Below are 17,995 nucleotides of genomic sequence, written 5' to 3'. Positions count from 1 at the left end.
ATAACACTTACAAATATTGTAAACATCATTCTTGCACACCATTTGTATCAGATTTACATAGCTAAACCATTGAATTAACGCATTTTAATGAACTCAATTCTGATGATGAGTTGCTCAATTCAATAATGTTGTTTTGTCCACATGATTTTTATGGCAACCGTTTGGAGCGCTGCAGTTTGTTTATTGTGTCTGTCGCGTATAGCAGAAATAAAGTTTCTCTATGTTGAGTGTCTTGAGGTGAACACTTTTAAAATACTCAAGAAAACGCGATATTCTGAAGAAAGCCCAAATTATGAATGGATCAATATGATGACCGTAAACTCAAGCAATGATAAATGCAACATCTACTTGAAAATTCGAATGTTTTCATTCAAAAATGGTGATTTCTAAAGCCGGACAAACCATGATCACTTTTTGGACAAACCATGATCAGAGGTGGTCAAACCATGATCATAATGCCTCTTTGAGGAAATTTCGACAAACCCAAACTCGTATCGATTATATGTCATTTTCATGAAGAAAAATCGATTTGCATTTACTAGTTGCGTAAAAACACCCCAAATTGTACAAACTAAGATCATTTACCCTAAAAGTTTCGCTGAACTTGCTGTTCCGCCACAAACGGTTTTCTGTCTCGTACCTGGTGCTTCATACTTTCTAGCTGACGTTCGTATTTTCCTCGTTCATTTGACAGAATAGGGTAAATGATCTTGGTTTGTCCAATTTGGGGTGTTTTTACGCAACTAGTAAATGCAAATCGATTTTTCTTCATGAAAATCACACATAATCGATACGAGTTTGGGTTTGTTGAAAAGCCCCAAGTCTCTTGTTGCTAACACTACCATAAGGTGTTGAAATTATTCAAATTTTTATGTTTTTTAACGATTTTCCTTAAAGAAGAATTATGATCATGGTTTGACCACCTCTGATCATGGTTTGCCCAAAAAATGATCATGGTTTGTCCGGTTTTAAAAAATCTCCATTTTTGAATGAAAACATTCGAATTCACAGTTAGATGTTGCATTTATCATTGCTTGAGTTTACTGTCATCATATTGATTCATTCATAATTTAGGCTTTCTTCAGAATATTGCCTTTTCTTGGGCATTTTCGAAGTGTTCACCTCAACACAATCAACACAGAAAAACCATACTTCTGCTATGCGCGAAGCACACCATAAACAAACATAAACAAACTGCAGCGCGCCAAGCGGTTGCCATAGAAATCATGTGGACAAAACAATTTTATTGAATTGGACAACTCATGATCAGAATTGAGTTCATCAAAATGCGTTAATTTAATGGTTTAGCTATGTAAATCCGATACAAATGGTGAGCAAGCATGATGTTTACAATATTGATAAGTGTTGTAATCTAGAAAAGGTCTGAATACGTGCCAAATAATCATCTGGTGATCGATTAAAAGTTAGCTCGAATGAGGGGCGTATTGACACAAATAGAAAGTGTATTTTATAATCCTTTAAAACATGTGATTTCGTAAAAATGTATTATCAAACTACTATAAATCATGTAAAAGGCAATTTCATTTATATGTTTCGAAACATTCGAAACATTTGACACAGGAGCGCTGAATTAGAGCATTCAAAAAAGTGGGCAAACCATGATCATATTTTCGACTGGACAAACCAAGATCATTTACCCTATTTTGATATTGATAAATTGCGTTCACTTGGACATCCCTATCACAATCTTGTGACGAAAATAATCAGATTTGTTTATGGTATATCGAAGAACGAAGAAATGTATTGGTTGCACACACGTAAATAGAAACTAAACAAACTTCAGCTGCGATATTTGTGAGCTCAAGTGTTGAAAAATATAGACTTTCGGCTCAGCTAATATAGGATATTATATAAATTGGTTGCGCACATATAAAAAACGCTAAAAAGGAAGAACATTTGCTATTTAAATTGCAAAATATTTGTTTAACTAAGTTTACCAAAGGCAGAACAAATTATCAGTTTATAAATATCCTGGATAAGTGGTATCGCTTGATTAGTGACCTTCAGTTCAGTGCCGTTCGAACAGCACGAAAATAAACATGAACTATAATATCAACGGGACAGTCGATGGCGATACGATTGTGGATTTTTCGTCGCTCGGTAGGAATTTCGCAATTGTCAGTTTGAATCGTTCCTAAAAAACAACCCATTTTCATTGCTCCACAGATGGGAAAGTTCACGAACTTATCAACGCTGCCATCAAGGTCCGAAACAATGCGTACTGTCCGTACAGCAAGTTTGCCGTAGGAGCTGCACTTCGCGCGAAAACTGGCGAAATTTTTACAGGATGCAACGTAGAGAACGGAACGTTCGGACCTAGCGTATGTGCGGAACGGACTGCCCTATGCAAGGCCATCAGCGAGGGGCACCGTGAGTTTGAAGCGATCGCCGTGGTGGCGTATCAGGAAACACACTTCACAACACCATGTGGTACCTGCCGGCAATCATTGGCCGAGTTCTGCCCGAAGGACCTGCGGATCTATGTTGCCAAACCATCGCCAGCACGTGTGATGGTAACTTCACTGCAGAAACTATTGCCTCATGCATTTATGCCAAACTTTCTGCGTGAATAGTTGTTATTGGCCTCCGAAAGCGTGTGGAGAGTGAGGAATCGATATGATTTCTAAATGCTTTTGGTAAATGTTAATCTAACGCACAATTTTAACGGAACCGGTTTATTATTTTATTGTGATACAATTTGTGGTAGCTTGTGTGTGTAGTGATATGTTATTTACATTTGCTTTATATGTGAGGTATATAGCCTTCCAATCAATGTTATTGCCAAATAAACAAAGAACGACCAATAGTAGCTTTTGAATTTTTTACGATTTACGAAGAAATGTACAGCAACAAAAACAAGAATTGCAAGAATTTCGGATAGTTCGAGAGCAAACATAACAGCTTTGATTGCTTTCCTATAGGCGTTTATAACGCATATTTACACTTGCTTTGACACCATAAAAATCCCCCCAAAACATGGCCCAAACCAGAACAACATCGCACGAACCTTATTCTTGGACAGCGGTCATTTCCGCATCCTGTTGTTCTCCCCTGCGAAATTTCAGCTGCTCCGAATATTCAGTATATATTCGCTGCCACTTTGGCTGTGTTTTGAGTTGATCCAAAATTTCTTCGAACAGTGTGTACTTTGAAATACCGAGAATAGTCGATTTGGCAGTGTCTTCAAGACGGAACGACGTTCCCAACAGTTGATCCAGCACTTGGCGTACTTTCGCTTCGGTACCGTGTTGCGCCAGCTGAAATCCTAGCATCAGATACCAGTGCTGCATTTCCCTCGGTGAATTGATCATTTCAGCGAGCTTTATTTGATTCTCAACGAACGCGAGCATTGCTGAGGTTTGCCAACCATTGTTTGGGCTACAACACACAATATCAAATTAAATCAAAATAATCAACATAGGTAAATAACAACTAGAATGACATACTTCTCTAGGAAGCTCCGTGGATTAATTGGTTGAGCATTGGCAAAGCATTGGACCGTTGTAAGCGGAAATGACTTCATGTTCCGCACGTTGGCACTTGTTTTACCGGTGAACAACCCATGCCGCATGATCGGATCAGATGAATTGGTGATGAGCCAACTCTCCAGTTTTTTACAATAGGAAAATGATGCGCCATTTGCAAGAATGATGAATGGAACACCTTCGTCGGATACGTGAAGCATTGTTGCGAAGCCTGTTCGAAGGAAAAAATAGTTTAACCACTTCGCACGCTTCCATTTGAATTCGAAAGTTGATTTTTTTCTAATTTTGCAGACGCATTATTTATGACCAAAAAAGATAATTTGTATCATCGGTCCAGAGATGCCAGGTTTGAAGACATGTCTTCATTTGGAAGACATTTGACTGTGAAAACATTTGATTTTGTGAAGACATTTCAGTATGACAGCGAACGTGGGTTTATATTAGATATATATTATTTCTATGAAATTTTAACTGTTGGCCGAAAATATCGTCAAAAGAAGTAAGGCTTTTGTATCAGTATCATTCACTAGCTTTTTATCAGTGTCAATGTTTGTTCTTAGTAATTTTTGTTCTTAGTAATCATCGGAGGTTTTTGTCCCGGGCCATTCACTTGGTTTTTCAAACTTTTCCAACCAGAAAATCCACGAGCATATAGAATGAATTCAACAATAAAGCGACATATACTTCAAATTCTGGAGAACTTCAAGCGGTCTGAATACATATTGTCTCTAGAAGACACTAATTCATTCGCGCTCGAGAATTCGAAAGATTGTGACATTGTATTTCTATTATTTAGGACCTATACTATACAATAGATTAACCTAATAATTAGTTTTATGAATATAGTTTGAGTTAAAACCAAAACTTCTAAGTTGAAATATATTGAGTTATCACAGTTCCATTTTTGTGGAAGACTGCGGCTATATTCACTCAATCAATGGTTTATCGAGTCAATTATTATTTTTAAACTCATAAAATTTAGTTCGTAGTTGCGCAACACTTATTCACATTTATTGAAATAAACTTCAGAACCTCAAGGTAAGCTTAATGAAATGCTCTATTAAACAATATTAATTGGAATAAACATTGAATAAATTATCAAACTTTGTTCAAAAATGAGTTATGAATTTTAGTTTCCTCCGAAGACATTTGAAGACATTTTTTTCGTACCTAGTGATCCCCGATAATCGTTCGATTAATCGATTTATCGAATACTTCCTACAGAAATCGATTATTAATCGAACGAATATTGCGCAACTAATAATCGAAGCGACCGAATGAATTACATCGATTAATCGATCTAAACCCAGAGAAAAAAAAACGTACGGCCGCTGCAGTTTTATCCTGAAATTCAATCATTATCTTTGACGCTCCCCTATACTCGTAAAAGAAGATTAATGCCGTCAACACGAATTGAGCTTCGTTAACGAGTTAAGGAGAGCGTAGAAGATAATGATTGGTTTTCAGGCGGGATGAACACTTTTTTGATTTCAGATGGCTAGCAAATGAGAAATATTAGTCTAACTAATTATTTCTTTCAGTGTAACGATTAATCGATTAACCGATTACTTGGGGCGATTAATCGTATCGAAGAACAAACTTCTGAAGGAATTCGATTAGCTGATGAACGATTAATTTCAAAAATCGGGGATGCAAATGATTCTTCGGACAATGTGGGTAAAGAAAATATTGCAATTTAAGCTCCGCTGTATTATATTCATTGACAAGTCATTCGCGAATTCAAATTACAGTGTCCACAATTCATCAGTCACCTAGCGACCAGACGACAGCGAGGTTTTCGAAATGGTCTTTCTCAAGGCAGAGTGTTTAGATTACTTTTCCAAATTGGTCTTTGTTGGTAGCGCAACGTCGACCAGCGAGCCTAGCACAACCCTGATTTAGGCGACTAAAAAACGTCAGCCGCACCCACTGACTGAGAGATGATCGGAAACCATTCAAACAAAAAGAAAACAACGAAATTGATTGAAAGATCCCGGGTGCGACAGATTGCGAATGCGAAAAGAAAATTTATGAATTATATGTAATTTGAATTGAATTTAATTATTGTTAATTTCTATATGTTTATATTTCTGGTAAGAGTCACATCTAGTTTCCGCAACATTTAATCAATCGCATCTAAAACCTCTCCAGAACAGTATCTACGACTGGTAGTATAATATAGGAATTGTAACCTACAATTGGAAAGATTTCTCCAACATGTTGAAATAGAATCCTTGAAGTCTACACAGTTGAGGTACAGTACAGTGAGTAGAACTCCCATGAATGTACATTCTAATCTGAAGATTTTCTTTATTGGTAGGATTTTTTAGGATTTGATTTCACGAAATTTTAAGCCGCTGTTGTCTATCGCCAACAGTCTTTTTTTGAGGTTAGAGGCGAAGTAACTGATGAATTTTAACGTCTCTATAATTCAAACATCACCATCATCACCATTCATGTCGTCTTGCTTCAGCTATCAGACAACAATCTTTCTCAATGCTAATTTCACACACAGCGGTTTTGTTCGATTCTAAAGGTAGGTTTAGAGTTCCCGTGAACGTGCACGCGGAGAAACACTTTTTTGTTAATAATTCATCAGTCCATATATAAAACGCGAGGGAAACATCTTGAGACGATAGGAAGAAACATTTTCTAGTTAAAAAACATGTTTAAACACAATTCATATTAGTAAAAGTGGATTAATTCAATATTTCACAATGATTCTGAATTTCCACCGTGGAATCGAGATGTTGGTGAAATCACCATAGTTCACCGACTTCGGTGAACGTGAACGTGAAAACAGTGGTGAATATAGAAATCAAAATATTTCCCCGTTCGAATGTCCCAAGGCACTCTGAAAGTTATTTCACCGTGAACTGTAAAAGGATAGGGGTAGTGGGGGCAAATTGGTCATGGGGGGCAAAGTGGTCACCTGCTTGTTTGGTAGTATATCTATTGACTATAGATGCCGTATTGATAAAGGGTGTGTCACATCAAATTGCATCACGGAAAAAACGCTGTAGAAAATCGCTCAGTAGACCGATCCTTTTGAAAATTTTAGACAGTAAAATAAAAACTATTAAACAACTTTTGGCATTTTCTTTTTATTCATACTTCGAGCCAAAGCCCGTATGCTCGCACCTTCCTCTCTACCCCGTCCATAAGGTTCTGTACAACGTCAGGTTGTAGTTTTTTTTTAACAGAAATCCATTTTCTCTTGAAGTCCTCCTCCGATTTGACAACTTTTGGGTTCTTCCGGAGGGCCTGCTTCATAATCGCCCAATATTTCTCTATTGGGCGAAGCTCCGGCCAGAAGATGGTCGGGCCCTCGTGCTGCTTCAATAGTGGTAGTAAGCGCTTCTGTAGGCACTCCTTAAGGTAAACCTGCCCGTTTACCGTGCCGGTCATCACGAAGGGGGCGCTCCGCTTTCCGCAAGAGCAGATCGCTTGCCACACCATGTACTTTTTGGCAAACTTGGATAGTTTCTGCTTGCGAATCTCCTCCGGAACGCTGAATTTGTCCTCTGCGGAGAAGAACAACAGGCCCGGCAGCTGACGAAAGTCCGCTTTGACGTAGGTTTCGTCATCCATTACCAGGCAATGCGGCTTCATCAGCATTTCGGTGTACAGCTTCCGGGCTCGCGTCTTCCCCACCATGTTTTGCCTTTCGTCGCGGTTAGGAGCCTTCTGAACCTTGTATGTACGCAGGCCCTCCCGCTGCTTGGTCCGCTGGACGAATGAACTTGACAAATTCAGCTTATTGGCGACATCCCATGACCTGCTTAACTACGCGCTTGTGATCTTTTTCACTGACGGAGCATCCATTTTTGCCGTTCTTCACCTTCCGGTCGATGGTTAGGTTCTCGAAGTATCGTTTTAGTACTCTGCTGACCGTGGATTGTACGATTCCCAGCATCTTACCGATGTCCCGATGTGACAACTCCGGATTCTAGAAATGAGTGCACAGGATTAATTCACGACGCTCTTTTTCGTTCGACGACATTTTTCCCAATTTACGAAAAATTGACAGTGAAGCATGGCCAACGTGATCTATACACTCTTATCTGATTATAAGCGAAAGCTGAAGATATAATTCCTAAAAATTAAATTTCTACAGCGTTTTTTCCGTGATGCAATTTGATGTGACACACCCTTTAGTCACCTTATGTTTGAAGAATTTAATGACTTTTGAGTCACTCTGTACTTCAGTAGAGCTCTCGCATGTCAAAATACAAATGAAAACAGAAATTACTCTCTCGATAGCCATTCGGCCGTAGTTCTGTGCGTATGGTGTCTAAGGGTGGGTTTAGACTAGTGATATATTCATGTGAAGAAATATGATGAGATTTATAGAAATCGCATCAACCGTTTACACTAGCGTGAACTTCTATAATGAATGTATTCATATTTTCGGTGAATTTATTCACCTAAAGTAGAACTGCATCCAACTTTAGTGATTTCTCACCAGTGAGAAATTCACAAGCGTTTACATATGCTGAAGTTATTCAAGTTATATATACCTCGAATAAGTGTATCATATTTATTCTCACCCGTTTACACCTATTTTCACGTGAATAAATCCATCTATAGCTATAGATCTCCCTAATGTAAACCCGCCATAAGGAATCTCTCATGAAATTTAGTTCTATTTCTATTCACCATGTTTTTTTGAGTTGTTTGTTCGCAATGTAGTTCACCGTGAAATGATCGTACTATTCCACCACCTGTTCAAGTTCACGTTTACGGGAACTGTAAAATTTTTGTTCGGTGAGGACACCGCGTCGATTTGTATGCCGTCTGATGGAGAGTGCCTCTGTATTTTTGCATCACATCATAGTTGAATTTGTACTGAAGTGTTAGTTTAAAATTTCTAAAATGCGAGCTTTTCGTTTGGGTAGCAAAATTTGGAGCAGTCATACCTCTTGTCGGTTGAACAAAGTGGTTTGCCAATCACTTCATTCTAATGATAAGAGATGTATTACTAATGCTGGTTACTTATTTGCCTAAAGACTTTAAACTGCTCGCGCTAATTTTTGTTTTTGTTATTGTGTTGAACAATTTTTTTCCACCACAGAACGCATCTTTTGAATATGCAAGAAGGAAGCATAATAGAAGTAGAAGAGAAATATTCAATGAAATGTACATTTGACGGTTTTCATACTATGGAGATTGTAAGAATGGTTGATTCTATGCTTTATCAAATAGATAACGGTAGTGGTGGAATAAATATATAATCGCCTGGAGCCGCACTGTGTATAGTATGAGACGAATGTCGCGATGCATACTGATTAATCATGATTCATGCATCAACCATATTCAGCTGCGTCTACAAAACAACGCAAACGGCCGCTTTCGTTTTGGTAATTTCGATGCATTCTAAAAATCTATTCTATAGTTATTTGAAGCTGAAGGGAGCCTCTGTGAATTCAGTAATATGTTTGTATTTTTATTGGTGTAATAATATTGTTTTGAATTATAGTGGTTTTAGGCTTTCTCAATTAATTCGTTTCTAGCATTGAAAAAAACACAATTTCAGAAACTCCACTAAACAACGTCTTGAGAAAAACCATTTCGAAAGCCTTGCTGCCGACCAGTCGCTAGCGGATGACTGATGAATCGTTAATGACTTATTTGGGATTTTTTTTCAATCGTTCATTCAATAGTTTCGCCAACATCAATAGTTTCGGTTCGGATTTTCTGTTGCCGTTCTATGCTTTTGAGATGTTTCGTTCTGCGTTGAACATGTAATTTTGCTGAAAAACTACTTGGATATCAAAGAAGATAAGTATTCCAGTTTCAGTGCAGCGAGCAATCAACAGTACATGTTACTGCTTAAAATTAATTTGACAATGACAAAGACAACTCCTCACTCAGTAAAAGCATTTATTTATCAGCCCTTGTCATCACTAATAAATATTTATATCAAAGGGTTTTGTTATTAAATTCCTTTCATGTTTGTCCTCGCCGGCAATAATTTTGTAGTTCTATGTCAACAATGCGGTTGTGTCTTGGACATCTGTAGATATGGTAACCTTGGCCAGCAACTGATTATGTCTGTTGGTATACTGCACATCCTTCCACATCGTCCTTTTCATTACTTTCAGTGAATACGGTTCGAAGTCAAACGAAATTTTCATTCAGATATAAAACACGTTCATTTTCATTTGACGATTTGATAACTTCGCTTCAGTGTGAATAATAACTCAAATGAACTTGAAACGAAACAAGACTGTTCAGAGGTGAAGTGATATCATTTTTATTGAACGTGAAGAGTGAGTAGCATTATGTTTAGCCTGCATGAGTTTGCAATGGCGATAGACACATTAGTGAATGAGGATGTGCCAACTAAAGCAAAATTGTAAGGCCCTGATTATGACTCATTAACAAAATTGAATTTCTTATAAAAATCAGGACAAATGCTAGAATATGAAAAATAAATCTGGACGCCCCAAAAACATCTCAAAATCAGGAAATGTCTTGCTAAATCAGGACAGATGGTAACCCTAACCTTAGACCATAATAAATAACCACGTCACTCAATTAATTCAAGCATTGCAGTCGATAATCATCAACTATTCTAAGCAAATTTACTTCTAGGATAAAAACATTCGAAAACGACTAAACGTTGATAATTTTCAGCATTAAGCAAAATTTTGACTGTAATTTGACTGTAAATTATACGTACAGTCATAAAATCGGATCTAAAATATTTATAATTTTTTTTCACAATTTTCAAAAATCCTTTTTGTCCATTTTTTTTCCTGTTTGGCGCACTGTTGTGTGTATTCACTACGCATACTGGAACATAAATTTTTCAATTTCGTTTTCGCTCTGCTGTTGTTGCCTTTGGATATAAAAGCAGACGCTATCACTTGACGATTTAAACTGCCCTATTCTTTATCATTTGTATGTAACTGTCACATTTGAAAGGACGATAAATGCTTTCAATTGAGGGAATTAGAATGAAACAATATTAGTCTTGCACCCAGTCTTGCATTAGTCTTGCAGCTGCATACTGCACATTCTTTCACATTGTCATTTTCATTAATTTCAGTGAATGCGATTCGAGCTCCAACGAAATTTTCATTCGAAATGAAACACGTTCATTCATAAGAACCTTTAATCTTCATTTGACCATTTGATAATTTCGCTTCAGTGTAAAATGAAACGAGACTGTGCAGTGCAGTGATATTGTCTCTTTTGAGCGTGAAGAGAGAGAGTGAAAGGTGATAGACTCATTATTGAGTGACGATGTATCAATTGAAGTGAGCTTGTAAGGCCCTGGACCCAATAATAACCTAGAACATTGCGGAGGACACCAAGTTATATATTTTTTGAAAATTCTTAACCAATTTTTGTTTAGGCCCTTCCTAAACAAAAATTGCGATAAATCGACAATGCAAGTTGACCGTTTTTGGTCATAAAGAATGCGTCTGCAAAATATGAGCCAAATTAAAAAAAATACAAAAAATAAGTTTATGAAAAATCAAACTTCATTTGCGATGAAACAGCTCTGTACTTACTTGTTCCCATAATATCCTGGCAGGTTGCATTCAGGAAGATACATTGTTCATCCAAATCCCACACACGTATCGTGCAATTCTCTGTAAGAACAGCTCCCAATTTGCAACTTGAACTCTACAAAACAGAGGCATAAACATTATACGAACCATATACATTATTTTATAAACTTACAAACGTGCAGTGCAGCACCGGACTCGTAAGACTCATGATCGGGAGTATCGGTGCGCCTGTGTGGATATCCGCGAATCGAATGCTTCCATCCACGCTGCAAAACACTACAAATTTTTTCGAAATTGAACAACTGACAACCGGTGAACCAATAACGGTTTCCCATATTTTTTTGTCCGGTCCAGGTACTGTCAGCAGATTACCCACCACTCGGCACAGGGCTCCGAAGCCAGTTTTAATGGCATCGTTCGTTAATTGTATCCGATAATCACCGAAGGCTCTCACCGTTGTTCCCTTCAGAACACTTGCCTTGCCAGAAAGGACAGGTTGCGGTTGTACTCTGCCCTCTGTTCGATTATCAGAAGAACTCTTGACCGATCTTTCCGGTGAGAATTCAACTCGTCTCGGGGGACTGGGAACTCGTTTCTTCAACCGAACATCAAGCTTAACTGTTTGCTCCACTAGATCATTTATTGCCGATTCGTTGTCCTTCGGCGCTACGCTGACACTCGAAACAATCGGATCAGCTTTCATTTCGACAGTGATAATATTGCTTTTGCTAACACTACTACTAGAAAATTGCCCACCACCGGACGCGGGTGCTTCAGCATCGTCATTCAGTGGGATAAACATCGGAGTGATACGACGCTTTCCATCGGCTGTCTTTGTTTCAATCTGCTTGAGAATAGGTCGCTGGGCTTCCTGACTAACAGTAGATTGAGTCGCACTTGGTGGAACTTCTTTCTGGGCGGGTTTGTTTACGACTATGGCAGTTTTCTCTGTTTGTGATGGCATTTGGTCAGGTATTAACGAAGGTGCGGTTAGTTTGTTTTGCGTAATTTTCAAAAATTCTGCATTCTCTATAATCATATCCTTATCAGATTGGGCGTTGAGATCCAATGTTATATCTTTACCATACATTCGTTGATAGAGACTGTTCTTGTCTTCTTCCGAAAGTGGCGTTCCAAGCTCTTCGGCACTAAACTGAAGACATGCGACATGGCCATCGCCACTACAAGCCAATAAAATGTAACCATCATGACTCCAACTCAAGTCCAGTATTGAATCCTGAAAGAGATCATGAATCACCACCAGCGGTCGCTGCAGTGCTGTCAACCAAACCGACAAACTTTTATCCCTTGCACCCACCGCTAAGCAGCAATACTGTTGAGATTTGTTAGTCTTGGGCGCGGTCCTCTTGAGAATCGAGTTGTGAAATCTGACGCATGTTACAGCTTTTCTGTGACCAACGAAATCTTTGTCACATTTCCACCCATCTCTTTCGATAATTTGTGCTGTTGGTCCTCCTCCGTTCATGGCATGAGCCGACACAAGATACTGACCGTCAGGAGACCAAGACAATCGCAGGATATGTGTCGTACCACCACATTCCTCAAAGGGCTCCGTAATAGTTTTGAACAGGGAAAAGTTTGACGTCTTCCATATTTTCAACGTTCTGTCATCGCTCTGCGATGCAACAAACTTCCCCACCGGATCCCACGTTACTCCTTTCACCAAACCGGTGTGTCCCTTCATCACCTGCAGAATAGTGGGAAACTGCTTCGCGTCCCATATAATAACAGTATTATCCACGCTACAGCTAGCTATGAATCGATCCTGTGGTGACCATGCTAAATCCAACACGTCCCCAGCGTGCCCTCGCAACGTTGAAATACACCTCCAGTATTCTGCCATTTTACTTGTTCCGAAAAAACTTCCCCCAACGGATTTCTTCCAGATCATAATCAACTTATCGTCGGCGCAGGACGCCAACATTGTCCCGCTGCCACTCCACCGCACACAGTTGACACACGCCAAGTGATTATCCATTTGGCAGAGCATCCTCGGGACATTCTTATTCTTCTCCGCTTCCTCATTGACCACTGGCAACAAGTTCCAGATGACGACCCGACCGGAATCATTTCCCTGGCCGCCGGTGGCAAATTTTTCCCCGCCAGGGTGAATATCGATCGAGAAAATTGATTTCTCTGTAGGCAGTCAACCATTGATAAGCGTTAATTAGATGCAACATTCGTATATATATTCTTCATACCATCATGATGGACCCAGCTTGGCTGTAGAATCTTCATTTCTCCACAATTTCAAACCAGAAATCACAATCGAACTTAGAACTTTTCATACTAAAGTTTCACACCTACCATCGCATTGACTAACATGGTTTCTTAACGTTTTTTAAATTACAATTATCACTATTGAAGGCAAAAATATAGACAATAAAATTGCCACAACAATAAACATTAGGTGGTCCACCGCGAGGCGATGCGAAAACCGTATAGTTTTCGCAATTTGTTGACAGATGAAATGCGCCATAAATGCGGACCAGAGGAGGCGTAATCTGTGAAACAAAAAGGGGGTATTGCTTTCGACACTTTTGACGTAGGATTACGTCTTTGAGTAATGTACACTTCTATTCCGGTTCCCGATCGGGTTAGAAATTAGCAAAATGATGCATTATGTTACCCGTTCGACTTTGATTAAGCACATTTATCAATCCGTTCGAGTTCGAAATTTGTTTTCCAGCATCGCAAGGATGGCAAATTTGCCGACATGTTCGCAATTTACTGATATTTTATTTTTGTCGCAAACTCTATCCTGTTGTACCCTTATATTCAGTGATGTCTAAATTTTTCATTTATTCGATTATCGATTAATCGTTGGGGCATTTTTCAATATTCGATTCATCCGAATAATTGTCTTTCAATGTTCGATTAATCGAGCGAATATTTATTCCTTGTAATAATCACGTATCACGTAGTCATTGTGGTCGCGTGGTCGATGTTAGATGGTTGAATAAAAAAATTATATACCCTTATTCTTAACCTAAAAAATGCATTAACCTTGGGAAAGATCCCTTCTTTCATTAATCGCGATTACAGTGACAATTATTTGATGTATTCATATTTTGATTTTCAATTATTCAATACAAAATTACTCGATTAAAATTTCAGATATTCGATTATTTGAATTAATCGAACGATTAACCGACGTCTCTACTTATATTTTAGTTGCAGACTGCAGGGATGTAGTATTACTTTTTTTTATGGGTTGATTCAGCTCTCTGCGCTAACAACCTCTTTTTTCAGACACTTCTTTGCGATTCTGGCGGATACAAAGATAGCTGGCAGATATTTATACACATTAACATTTCAAATTTTCGTTGAAAACTTTCAAAAAAAATCATCTGGCATCTCTGGAGATGATGACATTTACTCTTGTATGTTTATAAAAGGCACTGTTTATACCCAGCAAACATTAAGTCGTATGAATAGCTATAATTGGAGGCGATATACATACAACCAAGACACATTTGTATGATATATGATGCAGATAACTAGCATATACACACAAAAGTGCGGGCGATATACGTATATGCCATATTTTGTACGCATATAAAGCCGTATATAACGATATGCGATGCTTTTTGGACTGATATGCGATTTGATACGACAACGTTACCACTCAATCCATCGATGACATGGAAAATCGTGTTTTTTGCATTTTATGCGATTTTAGATATATATGATCGATATTTTGATTGATATTTTATGCGATTGTGATTTGATACGAAATTATATGTGACTTATCATGTGCATAGTTATACGATTTAATGTTTGCTGGGTATTTTGTGCGCTCTATTTCATCTGTGTATAAAAAGATCAATTTAAAAGCAATTTTCGTGCTCAGGAATATTTTTGTGTAATTTATACAGTACAATTACTCTCTGGGTTGACTGCTACCGACCGTGTGAGCTGTCCAAACTGAACTACCACAAAACGCAAGCTACGCATCTAATTGAGGGGTTTAGAATGCAAGGGGTGTAAGTAACTTGATCGATTTCTCTTCATCAACTTTTCCTTCAGTTAATAACTGAACTGCAAAAACGTTCCAATTTGAGTTTTCTATAGAATCCGATAGATGAGGCTCTGACCTGTCTTCCGCATTGTCAAATACAGCTGGGAATGTATTAGGCTGTCAAAAAAGTCCTGCGGTATTTTTTTTGAATTTTCATTTGTTCATAAAATTAGTTACAATCATCTGTTTTAAGTCAAATACGCGCTGTTTTGTTCGATGACTTGTTCCCAACGAGATGCCAACTTCATAAAACCCCTGTTATAGAAGCTCGCTTCCTTATTGGCAAAAAACTCGGATAGCCAATTTTCACAGGTCTCTTTTGTGGCTATCTTCTGAGTACCTAGCTCGTTCGCCATGGACAAAAACAGGTGGTAGTCACTTGGTGCAAGGTCCGGACTATACGGCGGATGCAAAAGAACCTTCCATCCGAGCTCCCGGAGCTTCTGGCGCGTCACCAGAGAAGTTTGTGGCCTGGCGTTGTCCTGATGGAAGACAATGCGGCCTCTGTTTATCAAAGATGGCCTCATCTTCAAGAGTGCTACCTTCAAGCGGTCCAGTTGTTGGTAGTACAGGTCCGAATTGAGCGCTTGGCCATAGGGAAGCAACTCATAATAGATTATTCCTTGACAATCCCACCAAACACACAGCAGAACCTTCCTGGCCGTTAATGAGGGCTTGAACGCTTCAGCGGGCTTCAACCACGACCGTTTGCGCTTCACGTTGTCGTAAGTGACCCACTTTTCATCGCCAGTCACCATCCGCTTCAGAAACGGGTCGATTTTGTTGCGATTCAGCAGCGATTCACATGCGTCGATACGGTCAAAGATGTTTTTTACGTCAACGTGTGTGGCACCCATACATCGAGCTTCTTTGTGAATACAAGCTTCTTCAAATGGTTAATAACGGTTTGATGACTTATCCCCAGCTCTTGGCCGATGCTACGGCTGCTACTATGCCGGTCTTTCTCGGCTAATTCAGCGATTTTGTCGCAATTTTCGACGACAGGCCTTCCGGAGCGTGGCGCATCTTCGACGACCTCCACACCAGAACGAAAACGTTGAAACCATCGTTGTGCGGTGGAAATGGAAACTGTATCGGGTCCATAAACTGCACAAATTTTATTGGCAGCTTGAGATGCATTTTTGCCTTTGTCATAGTAGTACTGTAAAATATGTCGGATTTTCTCTTTATTTTGCTCCATATTTGCGACACTATAACTCACGAACGACTTAACCAAACAAAACACTGTCAAGGACTATAATATAGCGCAAAAATACCTTTCCAACAAGCTATAGTATGACTCGATACAATGAATACAACTAGACCTACGTGCTTACAACGACACCTCGCGGAAATACCGCAGGACTTTTTTAACAGCCTAATATTTGAAGCTAAGTTATGACCAAAAGAGAGAGTCGATGTAGAGAAATCGATGAAATCACTTACACCCCTTTCATTCTAAGCCCCTCAATTAGTCTTTGCTCCCAGGATGATTTCACGCATCTCATGTTCTACGGTCTTTCCGGGGTAAGAAAATTCGCATCATGTGTCTGCTGTGGGAACTTTATGGACCTGGCGTGGAACTTCAACACACTGGAATAGAGTTCTTCACAACGGCCTCGAACCGGAAGATGGAAATAATGACCGTCAGCAGTAACTACCACATCGAGGTGAATCCATATGATGGTGGTCATGACGGATTTGATCAAATAAATTGCTCAGACGCAGCAGATTGATCACAGTGGACAGAGAAAATTTAAGACGATCGTCTTGCCGAGGATGAGTTTACAAAGATGCCAAGCATGCGCTGAGAAGAACCATGGAAAAGTATGTGTCTGCGTGCAGATTGATTTTGTGCGTCAATTGTACTTCGCGGGTTATTCCCGCGGTTAGAAGCCGTTACTTGTGAATAAGAGTGCCGAGTCCATCTGAGGAGGATATTCTTAAAATTTTAAATGTAAGATTGTCATTTGTTTGTTTCTTGAATATAACGGCACTATATGCATTTCAGCACATCGAAAAGAAAGAAAGTTTACACATTCCTTCAGAGCTAGCGAAAATAATTACCGCCAAGTCCAAGCGCAATTTCCGACGAGCTTTCCTCATGTTGATAGTTTGCAAGGTACAACAGTATCCGTTCAAGATGAACGAAGAGATGCAGAAAACCGACTGGCAAGTATTCCTCCGAGAAACCACCAATCAGATTGTCCTCAAAGTTCACAGAAACTGGAAGCGGTGAGGGAACGGCTATAAGAGCTGCTAACCCAAGGCGTCTCATCGGATGTTATATTCCGTTAATTAGTACACAATCTGATTGAAAATTGCGATGAATCTGGAGGCGCAAACGTAGAACTTTGCCGGGTAGTATGGACACCGGATGCAGCAAGGATGCAAACATATATTCCATTTGGAAGCTTTCGTGGTGCAGTTTATGGCACTGTATAATCAGTTTCTCAACCAAGCCTCTGCAATATAAATGGATGATTTTTGAGCGATTCGAGACCGTATTTTCCTTTCGTTTCATTAAAAAAAATAATATTTTTTTGTGTTCATCTCACGTTTATTGACTACTCTTCAATCGTTCTGGTAATACTAATCTTGAAATAAAGGAACCTCGCCTTGTCGGTTTCTAACCACTACGAAACCCCTACCGGGCTAGAATTACAACAGCGTTATGTTTTCAAGATTTGCTTTCATCATCGGGAAATTCCGGAAAACTGACACTCTTCAGGCGTGTCCAACTGATCGCATTTGGCACGTCTGGGATGCTATGGCCAACAACTCGTATGTAGGCATTTCATCCGATTAATGCCATGAAGTTTGAAATGGTTTTCTCGAGTGAGGGATATTTTTCCTTCAAAACCTAGTACACCCTGAAGATGGTAACCACACCCTGTCGGTTTCCTGTAGCCAGAAAGCGATTG

The 17,995-nt window shown here is 39.1% G+C and overlaps 2 protein-coding genes across 3 annotated transcripts; one reads left to right on the top strand and one right to left on the bottom strand.

Annotated features, from left to right (window-relative positions):
* The first annotated feature begins 1,734 nt into the window (after positions 1 to 1,734).
* LOC129778410 (cytidine deaminase-like) lies at positions 1,735 to 4,531 on the top strand. Its single transcript, XM_055785297.1, has 2 exons — positions 1,735 to 2,121; positions 2,188 to 4,531. Exons 1-2 carry the CDS (start codon positions 2,061 to 2,063, stop codon positions 2,592 to 2,594), a joined length of 468 nt encoding a protein of 155 aa, XP_055641272.1. The 5' UTR covers positions 1,735 to 2,060; the 3' UTR covers positions 2,595 to 4,531.
* Positions 2,924 to 13,502, bottom strand: LOC129778409 (protein HIRA homolog). Of its 2 annotated transcripts, XM_055785296.1 has the most exons (6): positions 13,252 to 13,502; positions 12,113 to 13,186; positions 11,202 to 12,058; positions 11,030 to 11,144; positions 3,468 to 3,717; positions 2,924 to 3,399 (listed from the first exon to the last, which is right to left on the bottom strand). In XM_055785296.1, exons 1-6 carry the CDS (start codon positions 13,286 to 13,288, stop codon positions 3,030 to 3,032), a joined length of 2,703 nt encoding a protein of 900 aa, XP_055641271.1. In that variant the 5' UTR covers positions 13,289 to 13,502; the 3' UTR covers positions 2,924 to 3,029. The 2 variants fall into 2 exon arrangements, with proteins under 2 accessions (XP_055641271.1, XP_055641270.1); XM_055785295.1 differs by having other exon boundaries at positions 11,202 to 13,186.
* Between the last annotated feature and the right edge of the window lie 4,493 nt (positions 13,503 to 17,995).

Source organism: Toxorhynchites rutilus, chromosome 3, assembly GCF_029784135.1.
Source record: "Toxorhynchites rutilus septentrionalis strain SRP chromosome 3, ASM2978413v1, whole genome shotgun sequence".
NCBI lineage: Eukaryota > Metazoa > Arthropoda > Insecta > Diptera > Culicidae > Toxorhynchites > Toxorhynchites rutilus.
Note: the sequence above shows the minus strand (reverse complement) of the source record. Positions and strands in the feature narration are given on the sequence as shown.